Source organism: Plecotus auritus (assembly GCF_963455305.1).
Source record: "Plecotus auritus genome assembly, chromosome: 4".
NCBI classification, from domain to species: domain Eukaryota; kingdom Metazoa; phylum Chordata; class Mammalia; order Chiroptera; family Vespertilionidae; genus Plecotus; species Plecotus auritus.
The window spans coordinates 98,255,229-98,275,591 of NC_137775.1; the positions used below are offsets into that span (position 1 = coordinate 98,255,229).

The following is a 20,363-nucleotide window of genomic DNA, read 5'->3' on the forward strand; positions in this document are numbered from 1 at the left end:
GCATTGTTGTTGTTATTGATCACCACAAGTGTTATGAGTCAGGCATTGTGGTTGGACTTGTCGTAATCCAATTTCAACCCTCACAACCTCAAGGAGACCCTTTCCTCATTTTCCAGGACCAGGGGTCCAACAGGTGAAATCACTCCTCCCAGGTCACACAGCACCGAAAACCTTAACCTCTGGTTACCTCCGCCTCGCCCAGGGCGCCTGCCCCTCCTGGGAGGTGGCTGTGGCCTGGGAGGACCCTGAGCTCTCGCTCTCGTCTGCCCCCAGGCTCAGGCTGCCCAGTGGGCTCAGGCCCAGAGCCCAGAGTAACCAGCACAATAGCGTCCAACAGCTGGACCGCCAGCAGCAGCCCCGGGGAAGCCCGGGAGGATGGGCCCGAGGGCCTGGACAAGGGGCTGGACAACGATGCCGAGGGCGTGTGGAGCCCGGACATCGAGCAGAGCTTCCAGGAGGCGCTGGCCATCTACCCGCCCTGCGGCCGCCGCAAGATCATCCTGTCAGACGAGGGCAAGATGTACGGTGCGTGTGGGTGGGGAGGCGCGTGTGGGGAGGCGAGGGACACTGGGACACGGAGGGCCTGGGGAGGCAGCTGGCCCTCCCGTCCCACCCCCTGCTCTCTGCCCCCTCACCCAACCGGTTTGGCCAAGTCCTAAGGCTGCCAGCCGCCGGGCGGGCGAGTCTGTGCATGCAAGCCTGTGTGTCTGGATCCTCCTCATAAACACACCAGGCTTGCCCCTCCGCCAGCGCGTGGCCCACACCTCGGCACCCCATCTGCTTCTCTCCTCCCCACTGCCCCTGGAGGTTTCGGGGTGACTCAGTGGGCCCAGGAAACTGGGTCAGTCCAGTGTGCTCCAGGCTAGGCCTGGGAGAGGGTCCCTCCCTGGCAGGATGTGGGGGAGCCTGAGGGGTGAGGGGTGAGGCCTAGGGTGGGAGTCCCACTTGCAAATTCCCTCCGGCGAGTGGGAGGGAGGCCTGCAGGCTGGTGGGCAGCCACACGTGACAGGGGCTATGTTGGGAAGAGGCTGGAGAGATGGCTTATGCCTCAGGCCCTCCCGCACCTGGGGGGACAGCCTCCCCCTCCCGGGCCCTCTCTGCCACCTTGCCCACCTGCTGCCTCCAGAAGGGAGTGTCCCCCTCTTGCCCAGTGCTGAGGGCTCTCCCAGAGCTGCATTTTTGGGATAACTCAACCCTTCTTGGCTTGGCTCCTTGCCAGCTCCCTCCAACCCTCCCTGATAGCCTGGTTAAGTGAGGAGGCCCAGCCTCTCCCTCCCAGCACCCAGCACCCAGCACCAGGGCCTGCGTAGGAAGGAGGCAGCAGAGGGCTGCCGAGTCCCCTGCCCCACCCACTGCCACACCCATCCCAGCACAGTGCGCTCGCCAGGCCACTGGGCAGGCAGATGTTCTGGGCGGGCGCCTTCCATGGGCGGGCGGGAGCTCCGGCCCCACTGCCCCCTCCCCAATGGCGGGGCAGCCCCACGGGTATTTTTGGATGGGGTGGAGGGAGTGGGGTGGAGAGGGGCAGGCAGGAAGGGAGGAGCAGTGGGGCTGGTTCTGTCATCAAAGAGGAATTTGAAGAATGTGGCCATTCTGGGGAGGTGAGGGGCAGGGGGCCTGGATTTGGGGGTAAGAAGTATACACCCTGAGGATACTGACAGACAGTCATATGTCCCACACACTACTCTCCCGGGCCAAGTCCCCCACCCGAGGCTGACAGGCCAGGTGGGTCTCTCAGGGCGCAGGCACTGGTAACCTGCGACCTGGGGTGACAGGCTCAGTGACACATCTTGACACATACTGTCAGTGTAGGAGGTGCTGGGAGACGGTCCGGTCCTTCCTGCCTGTTGTAGCAGAGAAGGAAGGGACTTGTCCTGGGCCTCCCGTCAGGGCAAGGACTGCCAGGGCAGGTGCACCCTGCCCAGAGCTTGTAGACACGTGGCCACTGAGAAGACAGCAACTGTCCAGGCCTCCCTCACACGGGGTACCCCGGCCAGGGCTCCCTCACTCAGAGATATCCCAGCCAGGCCTCCCTCACACGGGGTACCCCGGCCAGGGCTCCCTCACTCAGAGATATCCCAGCCAGGCCTCCCTCACACGGGGTACCCCGGCCAGGCCTCCCTCACTCAGAGATACCCCAGCCAGGCCTCCCTCACACGGGGTACCCCAGCCAGGCCTCCCTCACACGGGGTACCCCGGCCAGGGCTCCCTCACACGGGGTACCCCAGCCAGGCCTCCCTCACACGGGGTACCCCGGCCAGGCCTCCCTCACACCGGGATCTGCACTCAGAGGTTTGCAGCTGGTGAAGGGCCCTGGAGGAAGGAGGTGCTGCTGGGGCTGGGAGTGAGGGGCCCAGCTGTCCTGCCCTTGGGCCACACCTGCCCCTGTCTGTCCTGCAGGGAAACCTGTCCAGCCGCCTGACATGGGTCCGCCTCCCTCCCTCTGCTGCCCCTGTCCCCCTCCCTCAGTGAGCAGCCCCAGGCCCTGGAGGGGTGGGGGAGCCCCTGGGGCCTCCCCAGCACCCTTGGCAGCCCTGCTGTGCTCTGAGGGGGCTGGAGTGGGGGGAAGGGCCTGGTGTGGGTCCAGTCTCCAGCCACCAGCCACTGTTTTTCCTCTCACGCCCATCTAGGTCGGAATGAGTTGATCGCACGCTATATTAAGCTGAGGACGGGGAAGACCCGGACAAGAAAGCAGGTAGAGACTGTTGATGTTGTGACCCCTCTGCCTGCACGCTCTCTCAGCCCCTGATGTCCCCACTGCCCTGCCTCGAACTGACCCCCCTCTCCGGGTGACTTCACACCCCTCGAACTGCATCATCACTCGCCACTGGCTTCTCTGACCACCCACCACCCGCCCAAGACTTCTGGTTCAGTGACCGATGAACCGTCCCGGGCAGCTGTGGCAGCTCCATGGTCACCCTGAGAGGCCCACTGGCCAGTCGGGACAGACGGCTGGATGGATGTGCGCAGGGCTGTGCGCTGTGGGGCAGGCATCTCGCCCAGGCTGGGCAGGGGACGGGGGAGGGAGCTAGGGGGGCTTCCTAAAGGGAAAGGAGTTGCTGGCGGAGAGGGAGAGGGAGCGGTGCTCCAGCTGAGGAGGTTGGATACAGATAGTGACTGGGATCCGTACAGAGCTGCTTGGTGTTACTTTACTTGGTCCTCACAGCAGCCTTAGAGGTAGGTGCAGTAATTCCCTTCATTTACAGAGGAGGAAACTGAGGCACAGGGAAGTTAAGGTACTTCCTTGCTGGTAGGTGGTGGGTCCAGGTTCAGCCCACTAGGCAGGAAAGAGCCTTCATTCAGCGGAGTGGGGGGAGGGCGGAAGGGAAGCGGGTAGGAAGAGCGGGGCCCGTGGTGAGATTCAGCTGTCCCCTGGCGGCAGCCAGGAACCATGGAAGGGACTGGGGAGTGGCTGGGGCAGGTGGCGAGAATGTTGGCCCCGGAGCAGCCGGCCATGGGTTAGGGCCAGGCAGGGACCTAGATCAACAGCAGTGGTGGCCGGGGTAGTGGCGGTGGTGAGGGTAGGGGTGGTGGGATAGGAAACACGATGAGTTGAGAGGTGATTGGGTGGCGGGCAGTCCAGGGAGGGCAGCGTGTGCACAGGAAACCTGAAGGGGATTGTTTCGGGTGGGTTGCCCAGGGGGTGCCTGGGAGACAGGCAGCCTGGAGGCAGGTTCCTGGAGGAGTGGCGGCCCCCTCTGACCCTCAGCCTCCGCCCCCTTGGGGTCTGCCTGGGTTGGACCCTGCACCCACCTCCCCTGCGTGCAGAGACAGGCTGCCCTGTCCCACCCGCTGTCTTGAAGGGAGATTCGAAGTCCACTACCCAGTGCGGGAGCATTTATGAACCACTGCCCTCGGCCAGCTCAGGTCACACAGCATTTATTTCTTTAGCAAATTATTGAGCTCCTACTACGTTCCAGGCACTAGGGACGCAGCAGGGAACCGGACATTCACAGGCCCTGGTCCCTGGTCCCTGGTCCCTGGAGCCTGGAGCCTGGGATGCAGGAGGAACACTGACTGTCAGACCCCTGGGTTCAAACTCCTGCTGCCTCCCTGCGGGGAGGTGCTCGCTGCAGCCTCTGCCCCCAGGTGCCGAGAGGCGTGTCCCGCCTCATCCAACAGAGGTGTTCATAGGATGTTTGTCAGAGGGAGAAGGGGCAGAGGCACCTGAGGCCCAGAGGGGGCAGAGACTCTTCATTCTGGGCCCGCATTATACCTGCGCCTGGCCAGTAAAGTTTTATTTTCATTAAAAAATAAAGTTATAAAACACTAATTATAAACAAAACCAGCTGTTGGCAAGCTCGGAGCTTTAAAAACCGCTGGCCTTTGTCATTTTGCAGGGGCGGCACTCCCCTAACTTCCTTTTTTCTTCTAACTCCAAGATCTAATATCTCCTTGACAGGGGACCCATCCCAGGTGGTGAGGACAAGGTGTGCGTTTTTGTGTCTCAAAGAGCAAGCAGCTAACAGACAAGGTTGTTTCCGTTTTTAAAAATGCAGTTTTATTTTTTTTACAGATATTTATAGCAATGAGCAGCAAGTACAATGCCTTCATATTGTAAGAACCCAGCTAAATATAACATAGGATTAAGTCATGTGTGGCTTCAACTGTCTCAGAGTTGGCCATTTGGAGCTGGTCCTCTGGGTTAAGGAGTCCAGGCAGCTTAGCCTGTGGTGAAGCAAGGGGCCTCTGGCATCAGGCCACCTGGGTTCAATTCCCAGCCCCAGCCCCCAGCTGTGTGGCCTCGGATAAGCTGCTAACCTCTCTGTGCTGTGGTTTCATCATCTGTAAATCGGAAATAATACTAGTGCCGCCTTCTGAGTAGTGCTGTAGAGTCCAATGAGTTGGTGTGGGTGGAGTGCTGGGAACACGGGAGTGTGTGCAGTCAGCGTCACCTGCTGTCACGCCACGCCACGGTCGGTCATCTTGCTGACCTGGGTCTGATTCTTGCGCGGTCTGAGGCGAGTGAGGAGCACCCGCCGGGGTCCTAACCAAGTAGTATGGGGGCTTCCCAGCATCACATACGTAGTAACTTTCAGTCTATGATGAAAAAGAAAAAGAAACTGTTTCTTTGTGGGAATAAAAACTACCAGCAAAGAAAGCCAACAGCGATGGCTGGTAATGAAGGTGTGAAGTGCCTGGAGGAGCCACGTGTTCCCTGGTGCTTCAGGGAGAAAGTGGCATTTAGGTTCTCTGAGGCTCAGGGTCAGGTCCTCGAAGGGTCTGTGGTCCCAGCCCTGGCACACCCACCCTGACGGTGACCAGCTCCGGTTTGCCGGAGAGGAAGGCTTCAGGGAGCAGGTGCTGGAGAAGAAACGCAATGGACAGTTCCTACTGTGTGTGTTTATGTTTACTGCCATTTATTAGTCCAAGGAGAAGGGAGGCATGTTGGGGGAAGAAGCTGCGTGAGCAAAGCGGAGTAGGACAGGCCTGGCTGATGGGCCAGCGAGCGGTGGGGTGACTGGAAGATCGAGGCAGTGATACGGGGAGAGGGTTATAGAGAAGATGGCCAGACGTATACTCTCACGGCCAGCAGAGCTCATGCCATTGATATTTCTACGGAGCCGGTGAGACAAGTCAGCCCCTTGAGAGAAAATAAAGGTCCACATGCTCTTCTTCTGGGTTGGATACAGCCCTGCACCGGGCACACGGCGTGGCCAGCAGGGCTTGGACCGGATTTTAGCGCTCACGGCGAGTGCCTTGCCCAGTGGACAGCTGGTGGTCCTAGAAGCCCGTAGGCTCTTGATCAAAACAGGGCCAAGAGGAAAGCAGAATTGCCAGGCAGGGCTGCGGAGTGTCTGCCCCCGGGGGCCCCAGAGTCCCCCACTTACATCTGTTCCCAGAGACGAGGGCCGGCTGCTGCCTGTGGCCGCCGTGCTCGCCTCCTCACTGTGTGTTTCCCTCTCTGGCTTGGCGCGGGACGGCCCCTAGGTGTCCAGCCACATACAGGTTCTAGCTCGGAAGAAGGTTCGGGAGTACCAGGTTGGCATCAAGGTACGTTGGGCCTGACTGGGGCCTCCAGCCCCTCCTAGGCGCCTCCACAACTTCCTGCACCGCTCGGGCCTCGGCCTCGGCCAGCTCTTCGGCCCCCTGTGCCTCTTTTCCGGCTGAAGCTCTGTTCTTGCCTCTTCTTCCACTCTCTGCTCTTTCTCTCTCTCTCTCTCTCTCTCTCTCTACAGGTCTCTAGCCACTTGCAGGTTCTAGCCAGGCGGAAATCGCGGGAGATTCAGTCCAAGCTGAAGGTATGGGGTCCCTTGCCGCTTGGCCTGGCCCTGCCCAGGTCTGTTGCTGCTCTCTGACCCCAGCTCGGGGCAGGGAGGGGGCCGAGGAGCAAGAAGCCCAAAGGCCGCTGCAGGCTACACAGGGCCCTGAGACCGAGCAGGACAGCAGTTCTACAGTGAAGGAGAGGAAGACCATCTGGGGCCACTAAGGCCCTCTCTCTTCTCCGTTTTCCTTTTCCTCCTTCCTCCTTTGCTGCTTGCTAATTGCACGGGGACTTCAGGAGGGCAGGAGGAGACGCTGGAGGGCATTGGCTGGCAGAGCTATTGTGTGGGCATGGCTGTTTTTGCATTGGACACTCCATCCTGGCTGCTCTGTGCCTGAGCGTCTCAGAGCCTGGGATCATGGCCTGGGCCCTGGTCAGGGCCCCTGCTGGCTGCATCTTCTTCTCTCTTCCCATAGCTACCCAGTAGCCTGGGACATGGGCAGACCCCAGGGACACCAGCTTGGTCCACCATCTAGGTTTCCAGCCTGCCCTCCATCATCCTACCCTGTCCAGGGCACCCCCAGCTTATAAACGCTGCCTCTGGGTGGCAGAGGGCGGGGCGGGGAGGTTGGTCCACAGCCGCCTCAGCTTCCCTGGGCTCCCCAGAAGCTGGGAGCCAGGTGGGTGTGGAGTGGAGGGAGGTGAGAAGACATGCCCCCACCCCATATAGCCCTCATTTGTGCCTCTTCTAATCATGCTCCCTCTCCTTCACAGGCCATGAACCTGGTAAGTAGCACTACCCCTCCCCTAGGGGACCTGGGGGGAGAGCACCTAATATATGATTTTCAAATTCTGGATTGTAAATCAATTGAACAGTTTCTCAAACTTTAGCATGCATCAGAATTGCCTGGAGGGCTTGTGAAGACAGATTTCGGGCCTCAGCCCCAGACTTTCTGATTCAGAGGGCCTGAAAATTTGCCTAACAAGCTTTCAGGTGATGCTGGTGCTATTGGTCCAGGACCATACTTTGAGAACCACTAATGAAATAGAATAGAAAGCATGACAGTGCGTGACACAAATTAGGGGAAGTATTTTGGTACATGCTAGGTTATAGAATATAATAAAATTATTTCTTACTGTGCATTGTGGTTGGAGGGGTAATGTACACTTAGGAGACAGGCCCAGAGGGGCTGAGGCCCTCCTTAGGCCACACAGCAGAGCTGGGGTTGTAATCCAGACATGGACTTCCAGAGCCTGAGAGAGGGGCCCTGGGGCAAGCCCTTGTCCTGTCTGCCCTCATGTGGCCCCTCCCTTCCCTAGGACCAAGTCTCCAAGGACAAAGCCCTCCAGAGCATGGCGTCCATGTCCTCTGCCCAGATTGTCTCCGCCAGCGTGCTACAGAACAAGTTCAGCCCGCCTTCCCCTCTGCCCCAGGCCGTCTTCTCCACTTCCTCGCGGGTACAGTAAGGGGTCCTGGGAGGTGGGGCTGGTGAGGGCTGCCTTCAGGGCTGGGGTGTGAGGATCATAGATTCTGAGGGATCCTTGGCTTTGTCCCATCTCTGCAGTTCTGGAACAGCCCCCCTCTCCTGGGACAGCAGCCCGGACCCTCTCAGGAGTGAGTATCCTGGTGCACCCTTCCCACACCCTCTGCTTTCCCTTGGCAGCCGCACTAGACTTCCCCTCTCATCTGGGTTCCAGCAACAAATGAGCCGTTTTAATTCAAAAACAGAGGGATGGAGCGTGCCAGTAAGAGAGCTAATGCATCTGTCTATTCATTCACGTGTTTATTCATTCATCAACCCACTCATCCACTTGTCATCTGTCCTTCAATTATTTTTCATTTAGTTAATCTCTGAATTCATCTCTCAGTCAAGTAGTCAAGTGTACTCGGTTCCTTCAATTCTAAGATGACTTTCTTCTAGAGACACCCTCAGTTTAAGCGCAGCTCTTCAGGGTGGGGTTGAAACGCCATATTAAATGTGCACGTCCATTGTGAGATTCAGCAGGATTTCACAAAAGTTACCATGTGAAGCAAACGAAAGCTGGTCAGCAGACTTCTGGACCTCTGCAGAAAGGCTGCTGGCTTTCTGTTGGGACCCCAGAGGAGACCCCAAGTGACTAGGCTGGATGGAAGGTAGGGAAGGGGGTGACCCTCTAACCAGGCTGTGCTCCTGTCTGCAGCATCAAGCCCTTTGCACAGCCAGCCTACCCCATCCAGCCGCCCCTGCCGCCGACTCTCAGCAGTAAGTTCCTCAGGAGGCTGCTGCCACCACCTGTCCTTCCCTTGGCACCTGCATCTCTGCTCAGAAGTGCTCGGGCCCAGCTGTGTGTGCGCATGTGTGAGCACGTGTGCACACGCTGGGAGAGGGGAGTGGGTTGGCATCTATAGGGATTGGGACAGACCAGGAATAGCCCCCTTGCCTTCTACAGTGTCATGCCACCCCCCCCCCCCCGCATCCACTGCAAGTGCACACCACCAACAGTATCACATTTATAGACTGTGTGTATATAAAATTCCTTGTAAGGAAATACACCAAAGTCTTAACAAAATTTCATTCTCTGTAAGTGTTGGGATTCTGGATAATTTTTTAAATATGTTTTTATTGATTTTAGAGAGGAGAAGGGAGAGGGAAAGAAACATGATAAAAAAAAAAAAAAATCCATCGGCTGCCTTCTACTGGGGATTCAGTGGAAACTTGGGCATGTGCTCAGACCGGGAGTTGAACAGGCGGCCTCAGTGCATGGGCCGACTCTCAACCAACTGAGCCACACTGGCCAGGGCTGGATAACTTTTATTTTCCCCTTTTGACATGTTTGTATTTCCTGCTTGAACACCCGCTAACAGTGACTGAGGAAAAACCCGCTCTGTGCGCCCTAGGGCCCCACACAGGCGGGCAGGTTGCACACTGTACTAGGATACCCCGCAGGGAGTGAACGCTGCCGCCTACCCAGAAGCGGGAGGGGCAGCGCTGCACGGACCACGCACCCCGCCCACGAGGGTCATCTCCCCCCAGGTTACGAGCCCCTGGCCCCGCTGCCCCCAGCTGCCACCTCGGCGCCCGCGTGGCAGGACCGCACCATTGCCTCCTCCCGCCTGCGGCTCCTCGAGTACTCCGCCTTCATGGAGGTGCAGCGCGACCCCGACACGGTAATGTGTTTTTGGTGGGGCAAGGGGACCCTGCGGCGGTCCAGGGCCACAGCTCAGGTCACGGGGGTGGGGTGTGGGGGGAGGGCAGCCACAGGCCTACCCCCTGCCCTCGCCACCCCCCTCACCCCCACACCTGCGCCCGCTGCTCTCCTGACCCGGTGCTGGGCCCTCCCCACAGTACAGCAAACACCTGTTTGTGCACATCGGCCAGACAAACCCCGCCTTCTCGGACCCGCCCCTGGAGGCCGTGGACGTGCGTCAGATCTACGACAAGTTCCCGGAGAAGAAGGGCGGACTGAAGGAGCTCTACGAGAAAGGCCCTCCTAATGCCTTCTTCCTGGTCAAGTTCTGGGTGAGCCGCCCCTGCTGCCCCTGCCGCCCCTGCGCCCAGCAGCCCCTCCCCCAGACCTGCAGTCCTCGGGCCCACCTCTCTCCCCGTGGCTGTGGGCAGTGCCTGGGCGGCGGGCAGGACGCCCACGTGGATGGCGGAAGCCTCAGGCCTCCAGCAGCTCACGCCGCCCGCCCCTCCTGCAGGCCGACCTCAACAGCACCATCCAGGAGGGCCCGGGCGCCTTCTACGGGGTCAGCTCCCAGTACAGCTCAGCCGACAGCATGACCATCAGTGTCTCCACCAAGGTGTGCTCCTTCGGCAAGCAGGTGGTGGAGAAGGTGGAGGTGAGTGGGGCCCTGGGGTGGGGGAGGATGGGGGGGGGGGTGGCGCGGCCAGGAGCAGGCCCCAGCGAGGCCTTCCTCTCTGCAGACCGAGTACGCCCAGCTGGAGAACGGGCGCTTCGTGTACCGCATCCACCGCTCGCCCATGTGTGAGTACATGATCAACTTCATTCACAAGCTGAAGCACCTGCCAGAGAAGTACATGATGAACAGCGTCCTGGAGAACTTCACCATCCTGCAGGTGAGCGGGGCAGGTGTGGGCTGGCGGGTCTCCAGGGAAGCCAGACCAATTGCTCAGAGAAAGAGACTGAGCCTCTAGGGGAGCAGGAGTGCTCAGCCCACACCCCCAGGCCCTGCGCTGCCTGACCTGAATCCCCCCCACCCGGCCCCAGGTGGTCACCAGCCGCGACTCCCAGGAGACCCTGCTCGTCATTGCTTTTGTCTTTGAAGTCTCCACCAGCGAGCACGGGGCCCAGCACCACGTCTACAAGCTCGTCAAAGACTAGGGTGCCCTCTGCCCCACCACCAGGATCCAGGACGAACCTCTTCTCACACACCTGCCTGGCACCCGAGGGTCCAGGATTGAGGATTCATCTGCCTGCCAGGCCTCGGGCCCGAGGCCTCCCCACCTACTCCAGCACACACCCCCTGCCACTGTTCTGCGCTTTAACTGTGGGAGAAGGGAGGGGGGCTCTGCGGTGGGGCAGCCTGGCTGGGTTGCCAAGCCACCATCACTTAGGCCTGCCCAGCCTCGAATGGGAGGACACCTTTGGCTCAGGTGTGTGTGGCCACTGGCCCCTCAGAACTGTGACAGGTGGGTGAGGGAGACTGGAGGGGAGGCGGAGTGCAGAGGCCAGGAAGGAGTGTGGAGCTGGGGTTTCGCTGAGAAGAGAGAGGCCCACACTGTCTTTGCACCTGTCATGTGCCAGACCCCAGCATGCCTCCTGCATCCTCTGACCCACAAAGCAAGCGTGGGTCTCGGTGTCACAGATGAGGAATCTAGGGGGGGAATGGGGGGGCAGAGTTGGAGTTTTCACCCCTGCTGCCTGTCCCAAGCCCAGTTTACACGCCTCCCTGCCTCGGACCGGCCCCAGGCTGGGGAGGGGCTCTACACTGAGGGGCTGGGTTGGGGCCCCTGACATGGGGAGGAGCTGCCTCCGACCAGCAGGGAAGGGGAGCAGCAGGTACTCAGCACTGGTTGGGCACCCTCTGTCAGCCCACCATCCAGCCAGGGTCCCGGGAGGGAGCCTCCTGCTCCACTTCCCCCAAGCGGCCCTGGCCCGGATCCTTTGCCAAGCTCCCCAGCAGCCACCTGATGGGGGAAGGCCCCCCAGGGGCAGGTCCAGGCTCAGAAACAGGCTGGAGGTCAGGTAGGAAGATAGAGTCCCAGCCTCTGGGCAGACCTGTGGCCCGGGCACGAGAGGCAGCACAGGCTTTGGTATTTTCTCTTGCCCAAGTGAACCCTCAGCGGTGCCACTACCTTGTTCTTCCCCATGCCAGTCTCCCTGCCTGGAGCAGCTCCCCAGACCTCGTTCTGGGACTGAAGGTTAACCCTGCCCACTGCCTCTTCCCAACATCCGGCCCGTCAGTGCCGGCCTCTGGGCATCGATGAGTTTCATATGAAGTACTGTGCCCTTCCCTGCCGCCCCGCCCCTGAGCTTCCTGAAGGTTCTCACAGTTTGCATATCGCTCAGGCCACCTCCAAACCCAACCTAGGTTTTATAATGTATATTATATATATTTTTGTGTACTTTTTAAATCCAGCTGTGATGGGTTATATCATAAATGTGGCACAGGGCTGGGGCAGGTGCCCTCAAGGCCTACTCAGAAAGAGAAATTAAAGTTATTTGTTTGTGGGTTAGTCGTGTGACCAGTCGTGTGCCAGGCCTCTGGGTTGGAACAGCTTCAGGGGGGCTCTCCCTGGTTAAGTCCTGGTGTGTCACCTCCCCCCGTCTTTTCCAGGGGCCCCCAAGCCCTACCCATAGTCAAAATAGGTGTGATTCTGGGGTCCCATGAAAGCTTTCCAGCTCCGACCTTTCTCCACACCCCTGCTGCCGTGGGTCGCACACTGAACTGAGCCCAGCACTGCCCTGAGGTTTCCTATTGCGCACGCGTCTTCTCTCTCTCTCTCTCTCTCTCTCTCTCTCTCTCTCTCTCTCTCTCTCACACACACACACACACACACACACACATAGAAAAACCATTTATTTTGTCTTATGATCCTAGACAAAATAAATTCAAGCTAAAGATTGCCTATGGCACTTTTTCTACTTTGGGGACCAGTTATTATTATTATTATTATTATTACTACTGAGTTTTAGAAATACAGAAAGGGGGAGAGAGAAACATCGATGTGAACGTGAAATGGATGGAATAGCTTTGTCTCTAAGTGAAGTGACTTGCCCAAGGTCAACACCTGCTGAGATGGGCCGCCTGCTAAATGCCCACCGTCTTCACAGTGTCTGCTGCTGTCCTCACCGTCCTGCCCTCACTTAACTCCCGAGGAAAGAGCCTCGAGGCGGGTGAGTGCTCTCTGCAGTGGACAGCTGCCAGCGGAGCAGGCCAGACCAAGCTGCTCTTGTCCGCCAAGCTGCTCCTGTCCACCTGGGGAAGCACACATCAGGGATGCAGAGTGGCGGGGGAGGCTGTCCCTTGGTGAACATGCATTGTTTATCTGAAATTCAGATTTAATTGGGCATCCTGCATTTTCTTTTTTTAAATTTTTTTATTTTATTGATTTTACAGAGAGGAAGGGAGAGAGATATAGAAGGATCGATGAGAGAGAAACATCGATCAGCCGCCTCTGCGCACCCCCTATTGGGGATGTGCCCGCAACCAAGGTACATGTCCCTGACTGGAATCGAACCCGGGACCCTTCAGTCCGAGGGGGGATGCTCTATCCACTGAGCCAAACCGGTCAGAGCAGCATCCTGTATTTTCACTTGCTAAATCTGCCATCCCTACTCCAGAATCTAGAGTCTTCTAGATCATTCTGGTCCAAGCTCCAACTTTGCAGATGGGAAGCAGACTGAGGTTCCTCTCCTCACTCAGCCAGCCAGTGGCAACACCAGGATGTGAACTGCTCTGCCTGACCCAAGCCCCCGCACCTGGTGTACTACTTAAATGATCAGGTGGCCTTTGTCTTGGTCCACTGCATCGGAGGGACTTCACTGTCACTAGTAGAACGGGGAGGGCATCTGGAGCTCCCGCCAGGTGGGAGGGGGTTCTGGAGGCAGAGATTGGTTTATGAAGGACCCTGGGGCTGGATGAAAAATCTAATCTCTGCACTAATAAGTAATGACATCGCCCTGGCCAGGGGTCTCTCAGTGGTTAAAGCATTGGCCTGTGCACTGGAGGGTTCCGGGTTCGATTTCTGGTCAGGGCATGTGTGGGAGGCAACCAATTGATAGTCTCTGTCATACATCAATGTCTCTCTCCCCTCCTTTCTCTCCATCTCCTCTCCCCCTTCCACTCTCTAGAATCAATGGAAAAAATACACTCACTCCTCAAGTGAGGATTTAAAAAAAAAAGTGATGGCACCTATTGTGTGCTTGAAGTGTCATCAAGTGGTTGTTGCCTTCACTACTCTCCTGGAGCAATCAGCCTTCAGGTAACTTCTTTAAGAATAATGTGGTCTCTCATGCAGAAAATTCAAGGAGTGAAATTGACCAGCCTCCTTGCTTTCTCTCTTTTTCTTACTGCCTGCCCCCAACCACAAATGTAATGTGAAGTGGGTGATGACTCACTTTGAGGTTACAGAGTAGGGAAGGAACCAGGATAAGAAGGTGGGTATTGCCCTGGCCCGGTAGCTCAGTCGGGAAGTTGTCCTAATAACCTCTGTTGTCCTAATAGGCCAGGGTTGTGGGCTCCATCCCTGGTCAGGGCACATACAGGAAGCAACCAATGAATGCATAAGTGGAACAACAAATCGGTGTTTTTTTCCTCTCCATTTCTCTCTCTAAATTCAACAAAAATTACACACACACACACACACACACACATATATATATATATATGAAGGCGTGTCTTGGGAGCCCAAAGCCCAGGCTCTGGCAGTGGCTCTCCTGTCAGGGTCTGTGGGAAGCTGTACAGAAAGGTCAACAAAGCTGGAGCCCAAAGAAGGGGCCAGTAGTTCTGTCTTTCCTGCCCGTTTCTGTTCTGATGTTTCCGGGGAAAAGGGAGAGTGCCATCTTTTTGTCAATTCCACAGTCAAAGCCAGAGCACTGTCCTGGGGTTCATGAGGGCTCCTCATTTCCCTGCACACAACTGCTGGAAAACTAGGGCTCCCCAGGTATCTGAGCCTGGAATTATAACTCAGGTGCACAATGAGCTTTGCACTAATCATTCTGGAGGCTTGGATTTGATGAAATAGCTCAACCCTCATTTACAATAGACTCCCCCTATTCCCCAGATGCTATGGGCCTCTTGAGAGCAGCCATTGGGTCTCTAAACAGATTCCCCAGAGCCCAGCTGAAGGTGGTGAGTGTGTCTAGTGTAGAGTTGGGTTTTAAGGACTCTACAAAGCAGAGGAGGTTTGACTTAAATTCAGATCAATGCAGGAAGATTCAAGTTCCCACGTAGTTCTAAAACATACCTACTTACCTTGCCTTAGAGTTTCCAAAACTTAAGGATTTTACTCCTTGGCTCATTTCAGACAGGAGGAGTGATGGATTTTTCTCCCCATTCATCAGCACAGATGTGTCCTCCACTCAGTCTGTCCTAAACCCAACTGGCATTGTGCACCAGGTCCAGTACATTTATGTATGTGGTTATACAGAATTACCATTTTACCGGTGCTCCTTTTATTTATTTTTTATTTATTTTTTAATATGGAATGCTTCACGAATTTGTGTGTCATCCTTGCGCAGGGGCCATGCTAATCTCTGTATCGTTCCAATTTTTTTTTTTTTTTTTTTTTTTTTTAGTATATGTGCTGCCGAAGCGAGCACTACCAGTGCTCCTTTTAATTGAGTGCTAAGTGCCTGGCACTGTGCAAAGCATGTAATGCTTTTAAGTTGGTACGACTCTCAGGTGGGTACCATCATCACCTGCACTTCCAAATAGCAAGAGTTTTAGAGACATTAACAGACTTGCTCAACAGGCTCCCCTGGCTCCCAAGTGCAGGGCTGAGGAGTCAAACTCAGCGGGGGACCTTTGGCCCCACAGGCAATTACATGGCTGGTCTTGCATCCAACAAATTGAGTATACGTCTGAGGTCATAAGAAACCTCCGAAACCTTGGCTCACGATGCCTACTCACGACAGGACCACTGCGGGTACAGATGTCTTTCTGGTCTTGGACTCATAGAGGTGGATTGCACTGGGTGCCCATCAAGGCCCTCAGGTGTGGCCACCACAGGTGCAGCTGGAGCCCACCTGTTTGCTTTATGCCTTTGCCTCATGGCTCTATTTTCTCTTAATTGTACCCAGTGCCCTGTAAGCAGCTTTGTGGCAGAGACAAGGCATCCTATATAATAAAAGCGTAGTATGAAAATTGTCTCCTCAACAGGGAGTTCAACCAGGGGGCAGGGCTGGCCTGGGGAAGGAAGGCAGTACCCGGCCAGCACCCGGCAGCTGCTAGGGACCCTACCAGTGCATGAATTTCGCGCACTGGGCCTCTAGTAAGATACACTGAGTGGCCAGATTATTATGATCTCTGAACGCATAATAATCTGGCCACTCAGTGTATATCCTATATAATAAAAGGCTAATATGCACATTGTCCCCTCAACCAGGAGTTCAACCAGCAGCAGGCTGGCCAACCGCCCATGTCCCCTCCCCCTGGCCAGGCTGGCTGGATCTCCACCCATGCACGAATTCATGCACTGGGCCTCTAGTATACACACACACACACACACACACACTGAATGGATTATTATGCATTCATAGATCATAATCTGGCCACTCAGTGTATATTCACACTTGTAAGTTACTTTTTTATTACATCCCTCCAGTCACTAAGTCATCACAAATTTCCTCTCCCTATTTTTTTTAAGTATTTTAAGGAAGAGGGATAGAAACATTAATGAGAAACACCGATGGGCTGCCTCTTTCATGCCCCCTATTGGGGATTGAGCCCACAACCCAGACATGTGCCCTGACCAGGGATTGAACCAGTGACCTCCTGGTGCAGGGGTCGACGCTCAACCACTGAGCCATACCAGTTGGGCTGCCTTTTTTTTTCCTTGATTACAAATTCCCCCAAACCATTTAACTCTGAGTTAAACATAGTCAAATTTTATGTAAGCTTCCAATAATTTTTACTATGCATAAACACTTCAATAAAATTGGGTCCTAATTTTATAGCCAGCTTTTTCACTCCTCAGGTAAGGGAACATTGTTAAACAAGCCTATTTTATTACTCCTAATACTATAATAGACCAAAGAGCAAGCTAGGCCTACCTTGAGAACCCAAACTCATTCTCATCCTATTAGGGTAGCTACTTTACCCGCAAATTTAACTTAAAAGCTAAAATGGCAAACTACTCAAGGTCTGTATTGAGAACCTTGTACACTTGCTAGTTCCAGGTCAGGTAAACCTTGTTTTCAGAAGGTGCATTTTTATTTATGCTTTGGATTAGCCTTTCAGTTCTATTAAAACTGTTGGGATGCCCAACCATTGTTGTTCCGGGTCATGGTTCAACCCTGCCTGGGTTGCTGGCTCAATCCCCCAAAGGGGGCGTGCAGGAGGCAGCCCATTGATGTTTCTCACCTCTCCCTCTCTCTTCTCTGAAATAAAAACTGGTGGGATGAGCCCTGACCAGTTTGGTTCAGTGGATAGTGAAGGGTCCCAGGTTGGATCCCAGTCAGGGCACATGCCTGAGTTGTGGGCTTGATCCCCAGCAGTGGACGTGCAGGAGGTAGCTGATAAATGCTTCTCATTGATGTTTCTCTCCCTCAATCTGAAATCAGTAATATATTTTAAAAAAAACTGGTGGGGCCCTAACCGGTTTGGCTCAGTGGATATAGCATAGGCCTGCGGACTGAAAGGTCCCAGGTTTGATTCCGGTCAAGGGCATGTACCTTGGTTGCGGGCACATCACCAGAGGGAGGTGTTCAGGAGGCAGCTGATAGATGTCTCTCTCATTGATGTTCCTAACTCTCTATCCCTCTTCCTTCCTCTGTAAAAAATCAGTAAAATGTTAAAAAACAAAAACAAAAAACTGGTGGGATGAGCTGGTCCCTTTATTTACCAAAGTTAAATGAAGCAGATTCAAGTGAAAGGTTTAATCACAGGTACTTCCCAGAATACCAAGCCACTGGCACTGGAACCAATAGGCAAGGGAAAAGGGTAGGGTAGGGCCTGGATCCTACCCATTTCCCAGGCAAATGCAAAAAAGCTGCATCACGGAATGAGTACTGAAAGCTATTTGTTTAAGGCTAGCGGGGAGTGGTTTGATAAATTTAATGTTTGTCTAATGGGGAGAAGCTTGGTTTCAACAAATTGCTTCTTGAACAGTCTTCTGGAATGAATTAGTTCAAGAACCGAGGTTCCAGTGTATTAGACCAATTTCTCTGGGTTTGTGGATTAGTCCCATCACAGCAACACCTAGGAACCCAATCTTCATTTGTAACAGCTGCGATCCTATGGACCAAGATCCCAAGTGAGCTGATACCCAGGGAGCAACTCCAGACCCCCATAAAGAGTGGACTCAATGTCTGCAGTGTGAAGCCTGGCCACTAGGAAGCAGCAGGGGCAACAGGCTGGCGTCCTAGCCCTGCCCCCACCCCTCCCCCCAGTCACAGGCAGACAAGAGGTCACAGTGGCAGTATGGTTTATTAGCTAGGCCTTAGTACAGGCGCTGGGGCTTGCCCATGGTGCTCTTGATGTACAAAGCCCGAACATTCTGCCAGTTCTTTTTGAGCAATGACACCAGGAAATTGACAGCTAAGTGGATGTTGTACACAAGCTCATCATCTGTCATCTTCACGTGGCCAACAGCCACTGCCAGACACAGCACCTGTGGGGAGAGGAAGGTCAATCAGGTTGGTGGCAGATGGAAGAGAATACAGGAAGAGTGGGGACATCCATGAGGCAGATGGCCTGTCTGTCCCTCCCAGTAAGCAGTGCTTTGGCCTCAGGCTCTGACCAGCTTCAACCCTGCTTGGCGACAATCACATGTCCAAAGTATCACAGAAAGGCAAACCAGGGCTCCCATTTAGAGGACGTGGACAGGCACCAGGGCCAGGGCTGGGGCCACCAATACCATGGCTTAATGTACCTTCTTCATCTGGAACTTGATTGTGGATTTCACCTCATCGACTTTGGCCACCATGTTCTCATTGTGGGTCAACAAGGAAGGGAACTTGCCAGCCTTATTCAGACCTGGGCCCAGGATTCGTGGGATCTGCTTGATCAGAGACTCTGAAGCCAAAAAGGCATCGTACTTCTTGGCTGGTGAAGAGAATAAACCATTGGATGCTTAGGACCCTGGAAGGCCAACCTCCAAACTAGCTCTGTGACCCAACCCAGCACAGGTACCAAGTCTTTTTAACCCCTCCCACATTCCAGTTTGAGTATCTCCACCCTTTGAACTTTTACTGGCCCAACATTCACATAAAATCTGTTACCAGAAACCAGGCTGACACAATCCATGTTGCAATGGAAAACACTCAGGCTAATCCTGCCTTCCCACTTTCTCGCTATGTGACAACTGTAGACCAGAGACTAAGAAGAAATTAAATTGGAACTTGAAATAGAAATTCCAACTCAAACACCAGCACCTGACTAATCAACGGAGATCATGGGTTTGAACCACACCAATCCTCGAAGCAAATAGAAAAATAACTTTCCTAAATCAAGCTAACCAACCACAGCACACCCTTTTGTTCACAATTCTACCCTCACCATTTTAAAATCCAAACGGTCTAAATACCACTTTTCTCACTCCCAGAACGGTCCGCCGCTCCCCCACCCCCGACCCCTCCACTCACCCAGCTTCTTGACCAGTTTCTTATTCTTGTTGAGTTTCTTCAGCGCCTCGATGTCCATGTGCGGGATGTCCACGGCCTTGGCCTCATCACAGTGCTGCTGGTCCCCCAGCACACACACAGAGAACTTGGGGCGGGGCGTGGACTTAAGCCTGTGTTTTGGGGACAGAGCAGGTCATGCCCAGCCCTGGGTCTCCAGGCAGGTGAACGGGCCTGGGACCGCTGCAACCAGAGCCTTACCCAGAGAGTCCACGTTCACCAACAGCTAGTCTGGCTTCTCAAACTAGCCGGCGGGCTCGGCCTAGGCCTCCCCACGCCTCCCCTCTTATTTTAAGACCCAGGGTGGGGGTCCGTCCAGCCACGCCTGCCCAAAGCAGGGGGTCTGAACTACCCGGGCACTGCAATGCCGCGCGTGCCTGCCCACCTCGAGCTCAACAGGAGCCTCGAGGACAGAGCTGGGCACGGGGGCACCGAGGGCTGGGTGGGGTCAGAACGGTGCCAACCTGACGGTGCCCGAGAAGCGTTTGTCCTTCTGAGGGTCATAGTTCTTCAGGCTGATCTGCAGCTCCACCGTCTCCAAAAACCTTGGAGAAAATGCAAGTTAGCCAGACGCCGAGGCCCCGGCCCGCGCCCGCCCTCCCGCGGACCCGGCGTACTTCCGGCGCTTGCGCTGGTTCCCGTGCAGGACCTCCCGCACCGCCTCGTAAAGGGTGTCGCGGGAGACTTTGCTGCTGCAAGAGGAAAGCAAGACCAGCGCTCAGGCCCGGCGCCGCGGACCGACACCCTCGGCGTGGCCAGGGCCTGAGGCGGAGCGGCTGGGGAATCTGTACACCAGGTCGGAGAGTGGGTCCGAGAACCAGATGCAGGCCCCGGAAAGAGGGCTCATACGGCGGCCGACCGGCAAGTAATGCCCCGCAGCGAAGCAAGGGAAAGGACCCCCGATTCCGCCACTAGAGTCTCCTTCCCCACGGGGGCCGTCCGAGGTGCGGATGAGCACGGATAGCCCCCTAAATGTCACTCACCTCATGGTCCCTCGCGCCGCAAAAACCGGAAAAGAGACTAACTCACTTCGCGCATGCGCTCAAATAGGGACCTTGTTCTCGCGAGAGATGCCTTGTACCTTCCCAGCCGAGCGCAGTCGGTCGCTCCATCCCCGGGCGCGCCGCCGTTTGCGGCCGCTGGAGGGCGCCGTTAGGCTGCGGTCCGGGGCACCCTCAGACTACCCAGTTTTGCGCCAGCAGCTGCCAGGCTGGTAAGGAAGAGGCTAGGTCCAGGGCTTGAGCTTCAGAAACCAAACGTACTGGGCAACGCGTTGTAATGGCCGCTGAGAGGGTGTGATTCCTGCATGTTTGCCCCCAGACTTCCTCACGCACCTGCCTCAAAAGCAGGCTTTACTCCCAACCTCTCT

The 20,363-nt window shown here is 55.7% G+C and overlaps 2 protein-coding genes across 2 annotated transcripts; one reads left to right on the forward strand and one right to left on the reverse strand.

Moving 5' to 3' along the window:
* The first annotated feature begins 404 nt into the window (after positions 1-404).
* TEAD3 (TEA domain transcription factor 3) lies at positions 405-11,885 on the forward strand. Its single transcript, XM_080665566.1, is given in 14 exon segments — positions 405-525; positions 2,631-2,695; positions 5,932-5,994; positions 6,180-6,242; positions 6,936-6,954; positions 6,957-6,991; positions 7,526-7,663; positions 7,771-7,820; positions 8,387-8,448; positions 9,220-9,353; positions 9,532-9,705; positions 9,888-10,028; positions 10,114-10,266; positions 10,418-11,885. Coding segments are annotated over 14 exon segments (1,218 nt in total). The 5' UTR covers positions 405-518; the 3' UTR covers positions 10,532-11,885.
* A 5,899-nt stretch (positions 11,886-17,784) lies between these two features.
* Positions 17,785-20,099, reverse strand: RPL10A (ribosomal protein L10a). The gene is made up of 6 exons (XM_080667149.1): positions 19,978-20,099; positions 19,612-19,686; positions 19,459-19,539; positions 18,959-19,107; positions 18,247-18,419; positions 17,785-17,985 (listed from the first exon to the last, which is right to left on the reverse strand). Exons 1-6 carry the CDS (start codon positions 19,980-19,982, stop codon positions 17,815-17,817), a joined length of 654 nt encoding a protein of 217 aa, XP_080523275.1. The 5' UTR covers positions 19,983-20,099; the 3' UTR covers positions 17,785-17,814.
* Between the last annotated feature and the right edge of the window lie 264 nt (positions 20,100-20,363).